The sequence below is a fragment of the Chaetura pelagica genome, unplaced genomic scaffold, assembly GCF_000747805.2.
Source record: "Chaetura pelagica isolate M959 unplaced genomic scaffold, ChaPel_1.0 scaffold677, whole genome shotgun sequence".
Classification (NCBI taxonomy): Eukaryota; Metazoa; Chordata; class Aves; order Apodiformes; family Apodidae; genus Chaetura; species Chaetura pelagica.
The window spans coordinates 292,675-298,850 of NW_009953987.1; the positions used below are offsets into that span (position 1 = coordinate 292,675).

Here is a 6,176-nt window from a genome sequence, read left to right on the forward strand (position 1 = left end):
GCAGGAATGTTCATGTTCATGATCAGAGAAAAGTGATAAATGCTGACTACATCAGCTCACTTTTCATGCTAAACAGCCTGTAATAGCGTTTTAACAAGGTGAACAACAGCAGCAGCTACACGTGGTGATCCTGCCTTTGGTCTGCTTTCAGCTCTAGGAACCAGGTTATTCCTGTGACCCGTTCCTGTAGCGTTCAGACTTGAATTGTCAGATGAGTAGCGGGAAAGTGGATGGATTCTGACCTGAGAATTAAGTCTGGGAAGGCGCTGAAAACGTGCGGGGCTCCTTGTCTGTGTTAATTAATGCTTGGACTCTTTGGCCCTGGCAGAGCCAGCGTGTGAGGCACAGCAGCCACTCTGCAGAGAACTCTCCCATCGAGCGGCGCGGCCTCATGACCTCAGATGAAAACTACCACAACGAAAGGGCTAAAAAAACGGAAGAGCAGGAACCGCTTGTCTTCCAGTTCCCAACACAGCCGAGATCACTATCCTCTGGTGGAAGAAGAATACTCTGACTCATACCAGGACACTTACAAGCCCCACAGGAACAGAGGGTCCCCTGGAGGATACGGCCACGAGTCACGACACAGGCTTTGAGTTCAAGAACCTGGGGAAAAACCAAGTGTTCATCCCGTTGATAACTTGCCATATAACGTAGCTAGGAAAAACAAACCAACAAACAACAAAAAGGAGTAAATCATCTTAATTTGGCAGGTGTGACCTGGTTCTCCTGACGTTGCACTCTGCTGGCATTTGGTGTTTAGTAGGGGGCAAAAAAAAAAAAGCTGCCATGCCCTTCCATTTCTGCCCAATCATAGAGGTTGGTTTTTGGGTTTATTTCCTTGTTTATTTTCAGTACAGCGTTTGCATTTCTAGCCATACTTTTTTTCTTGTCATTAGGTATTGGGCACATCTGTTTGTAATTTAGGATACTTATCAAGGCACCTATAAAATAATTTCCTCTGCTGGAAATTCCAAATGACCAGTTCCAGTTGGAACCAATATATAAACCAATTCCTGTTGGAATTTGGGTGAATGGACTGGAAAGTCGACTTGAGCATGTTGCAATCAATTGAAAACAAACAAAAACCAAATGAAAAATCTGAAAATTACACACCAGTAGAAGCCAGAAAGTCAGCTACAGTCTTTGTTTGCTGGAAGCTCAATTTACATTTGAAGTTAGAATAAAGGGATTTATTCTAACTATTTACATATTTCCAGAACAGCTTATTCAGACCAACCAAATGTAAACTATTGGGAGTGCAAAATATCACAAATTATTGCAGCAGTTACAGAATACTTTCCAGTTTGAAATTATTTTTAGAGCTGGCATAAATGTTGCAGCAAAAGGGGTTTATTTAGTTTAGCCAGTACTGACATTTTTGTTGTGGTCAGCAGTGATGGACTGTGACAGGATAAGGGGAAATAGAAACTGGAAAGTGAACAAACTGCAGAGTAGTTTGTCTGGTTACGAGTTGAGAATAGTCTGGGTTGTTTTTCCCTCTTGTTTAACCTGAACACAGCTGGTTGTCCCAAAATGGAACTTTAGTGTAGAGATGCATCATGTCTTTCCTCCCATTTTCAGTATTCTGCCTTTTTCAATGGAAAAAACCAATACACTCTTCTTACCCAGTCTGTAGAGTACCCCTAATTCCAGTGCCTCTGGGTACCCACCTACATGTCACATCTTTCAAACCCCATCTTGGAACGTCTGCAAATTCCAGCATCGCACAAGAACTCTCCAGAGGACCAGTTTAAATTTCAGTCCTGAAACCCAAGGGAAGGGAGTGGGGTTAAATACTCGTCAGGGATGAACCCTTCAAGTAAAATATTGCTCAGCATTAGCTTGCAATAAAAGTGGAGCATCAGGAAAAAAGTCTGCTCACAGTAAAGTCGTAGAGCTGACATTTTTGATTCAAATACCACGATAGACGTTTGGAAATGCTGCTGCCTTACTTAGAACAGTCACTTATTTTCACCTCCTGAGTCTTCAGTTCCTTTGAATAGGTAAATTGATGGGATTAGACCTTATGTCTTACTTGATCAGTGAAGCCTTAGATCCAATGTGGTTGAAAAATGTACTATGTATTGACCATGCTTTTGTACAGCCCACTCATGTCTTTCAGCAGAGACTCCTGGGATTCCCCACTGCCTGCAGTTTCTGAACTGCACAGAACTAACCTGAATGTGCATGTTTTTAATGCAGGTTCATGGCAAAACTGGATCTTAAAATGAATTTATTTTTTTTCCAGAAATGAGAATCATTAATTTTGTTTTTACTTCCTTCCCAAAGCCTGCTAAAAGTAGGCTTTAAAAGCATGTAGCACTAAATTCATGGCCTGAATATTACAGTTTCTTCTACTTTCTGGACCAGTTAGTGAAGATCACTGGTACTTCCCACCCCTGTTGAGTCTGGTTTAACTTCTTGATGTTAACAATGAGAGCAAGAATCCCTCTGCTGTCTGGTCCAGCCAAAAATGATATGCATCTCTAGCAGCATTCAAAAACGGTGGGATTATTTTTTTTAAACAACTTCCCTGCCTCAAAGGCAGCCCCCAGCACCTGCTGGGTGATCCACAGGGGCCAGTTACCAAGAAAGAAAAAAATATCTGCATCCATGGGAGTAACAGAGTTAAGAATGGATAGGACAGACCTGGTCCTGCTTGATTTTCTCAGGCTGAATGTCTCCAGATTCCAGATGAGCATTTAGGCTGGGAAAGCACAGCAGGAGCTGATCTGGGAATGGTAGCTCCAGCTGCCTTCTCTACTCTTTCCTGCTATAGCACAGTGGAGCCTTCTCCAGGGATTTTTACAAACCTTTGTTACATGTACAGCACACATACCTGCATGAGAAAGGAGGCATTAGGCAACACATTTTTTTCTATAAGCTTTAATAAGTTTCTTGTTTGTGTGCATTAAAGTATTAATTGCAGAGGATGCACTGAGATGTATAAACCTAGATTAGACAGCTGTTTATCTTTATTCTGTAGTAGCATTAGGGGTCAGATCATTTAACTGCTTGAGGATATCTGCATTTTAATGGTAGGTGGCTGCAAAGCCCCTACATATATTTTCTAGTAAACGAGGTTACTGCTTTATCATTTCCTAGACAAAAATGTCATTTATTTCTGGAGCCTTTTGGAGCCTTGTTTTGAAGTCTTCCATGTCATGCTAGTAAAGGGAAAGATCTCCACAACACGTATGCACAAAATCCATCACCTGCAGCATCTGAAGTGCCAAAACTACTTTCTTTGTTCTACTAAAAACAAGCTTGTGAGGGAAGTCATGTATTGTCTTGAGCAAACACGTTGAATTCTTTATGATGTGGGTTTAAGTTTACTTTACTCTCATGTGTTTACCCTCTCCTGTCCCACTACCCATTCCATTTTAATGTAAGAAACCAGTTATAAGTGATCCAGCAGGTCTCCTTTCCTGCTGTTTTTTTTAATTCTTTGAAGATAGATATATCTTTTAAGTACAAATATACCGAACATGCTAATAGATGATTAGTTTATTCTAGACACAAGCTATGGGAGCTCTTTATTTTATAAATTAAATTATTTTTAGGAAACATGGTAATCAGTAAAAGTTGCAGTGTTGATCAGGACATGTGAACTCCTAGTACTTGTGTTAGAAGCTCAGCAATGCTAGCCAGCTGTAGTGTGACTTATTATGCAATGGCACCATAGAAGATTGTGAAGTTCCTGTATTCCTGGATGAAGAGAAGTAAGACTAATTTTCCAGTCCTCATACTTCTTCTTCTAGTTATTAAAATACTATTAAAGATCAGGGTTCCGTTCCTAAGCTCTGGCTTATACAGAGGATTTTAGAAATGTTTGTAAAACATTGATTTATTTTTTTTTAAAGTTTTGTTGTTGTTGTTACCTGAGTTTTTCATTAGGACACGTTTGGATTAAAGACAATTTAGCCAATAAAGGTGATGATAACAATCTCAGAATCTAAAGACAATATATGTCAATGCTGTGAATGAGTTAACAAAGTACCTAAAAAATCTGGAAGCCACTTTAAAGGTAATGAATTGTCAAGCTTGAAATGTCACATCCTTGGGCAGGTTGTTTAACAGATACACAGATTCTGTTAGTAGCTCCGTAGATGAACATTTATCCCATGGGATGTGCAGCTTCACAGCTGATTATGTTTTCTGACTGAGTCTATTAAGGAATTAGGTTTAAGGGAGTGCAGCTGAAGCTGTTCTGCATCAAACTGTGAACAGGGGGCCAAATCAGAGGTTCATTTTCTAGGCAGGTGGATCTGGCAAGAGTTAGTTTCTCTGCTGGAGGCTGGATGGTGTGATATGGCCTGACCCCTCATCTGATCCTGAAACCAAGCAGCACCCTGGCTTTGTGCTGGGTAGGAGGCAAGTTTCTGCAGCCAGGGCTGTTGCCTCCTGCTGATGGTGCTGTTCCTCAGGTGCTGGGCACTCAGCCTGCCTCAGGTTCCACACCTCCTGGCTGGGAGGGATGGCTGAAGGCAGCGGGCTGGGGCAGAGGGGCTGGGCACCTGCGCACAGGGGGTTGCTGCCCACAGAAGAGCCCAGGTTTGGAAGCTGCTTTCTGAAGTTGGTGTTTGGGGGTTTAATCTTTTGTGCTGCTTGCTTTTAGAGTAGGAGAGGGCAGATGGCAGAAAGCAGGAGAGGTGGCTGTGGGAATAGCAGGAGCAGGGTGTCTCCTCTGGATGCGGCTCCAGTTGGGTTTGACTTCACATCTTCTGAGTTCAATGGGGTCCCCATGGCATGGACTTCTCTGAAACATCCCCGAATCTTGTATCTTTACTGACATTATCATTCCCAAAAGCATACTGCTAATACCTTTGCTTGACTGGAGCAGGGCAGAGCTTCAGTGAGTCATTTCTCCCTTCAGAATGAATTGAGTCATGTCCCTCTGCTGAATTTTGTTCTGCAGCTTCAGTGCTTCTGAAGCCTGGCCTTGGTCCCATGGTTTTCTTCTTGTTGTTTTAAAGCAAAAATAATTTGAGACCACAAATTGAAAGAATCAGGTGCATACTTTGCAAACTACCTTTTATACAAACCTGGTTTTGCTCCTCAAAACGTGTCTTTCAAAGCCAGGTTATATTACCCAGGTTGGTATCGATCCAAGTTGGACACCTGGGGTTCTGCTGCATTTTGTTGCAGTTCCCTCTCATTCCCTCAAGCAGTGCTTCCACAAAGAGTAACCAGAGTGTAAGATGCTGTCATGTAGCCAATGTTAACTCTGGGGAAATTAACTTCCCCCTATCTTTAAAATTATGCCAAAAGAGAGTGTTATGATTTGAAGAGTCATCACTTGAATAACCTCTGATAAATAAGTATTCAGGTCCAATTTATGTTATATATTAAAAAAAAAAAAAAAAGGTATTGAAAAATACAAGGACATTTTAATAATGTTGTAAAATATATGCAGGGAATTAACTTGGAGAAAGAGCTGAAAGTGCTGCTTAGTACTGAAATGAAGATCTCTTTCATTGCTTGTGGAATCCACTTTAAGAAGCCAAGAGAAGTATTGTAATTTAATCCACACTGGGAGAAGGCAGAAATATTTTTTCAATGTTCATGAGAGTGTGTAATCCCTTTATTCCTTTGAAAATGGTGAAGCTGGGGAGTAGCATTGGCTTGTGCTTGGTGACCTTTGGTAGACTTGCCTTTTCCCCTGCAGTTTCCTGGCACTGAGTCACCATCTGGATTTGATCCTACAGACACCTACTCACTGGGCACAGTGTTGGTGCTGTCTTCAGTGCAAGGTCTGGCCACCAGTGTCACCCACTGATCCTCAGGTGCTGTGTCAGTATTTCCTGAGAGACACAAGTGCAGTTACACTGAACGCCCTGTGGTTTTCATTCTACTCTCTGTAAGCAGTAGGAAATAAAAAAACAACCATGTAGTGAGAAAACACATTGTACAGGACAAAACACTATATGCTGGTGTAAAAACAGCAAGGAAAAAGAAGCACATTTGTAATAGCACAAAGTTATAATTCCACTCTTGCATTTGGCATTGTATTTTTGAAACAAAAATAAAAAGGGGGGGGGGAGGGAGGGGGAGCTGTGTAGGTATTTTGATCCAGCATCAGTGGATTTACTGCATTTGTGATCAGTTTAACCTGCTGCCTGGTCCTTCAGCAGCTCATTTCTCTGCCTTGCATTTTGCATATGTGATTGATT

General features: G+C 41.6%; 1 protein-coding gene across 1 annotated transcript in view; it reads left to right on the forward strand.

Moving 5' to 3' along the window:
* Window positions 1-596, forward strand: part of CACNB4 (calcium channel, voltage-dependent, beta 4 subunit) — a 26,877-nt gene extending 26,281 nt beyond the window's left edge. The window contains 2 exon segments of the mRNA XM_010002255.1: window positions 329-427; window positions 429-596. Coding sequence (XP_010000557.1) covers window positions 329-427; window positions 429-596 — 267 coding nt within the window.
* The last annotated feature ends 5,580 nt before the right edge of the window (window positions 597-6,176 follow it).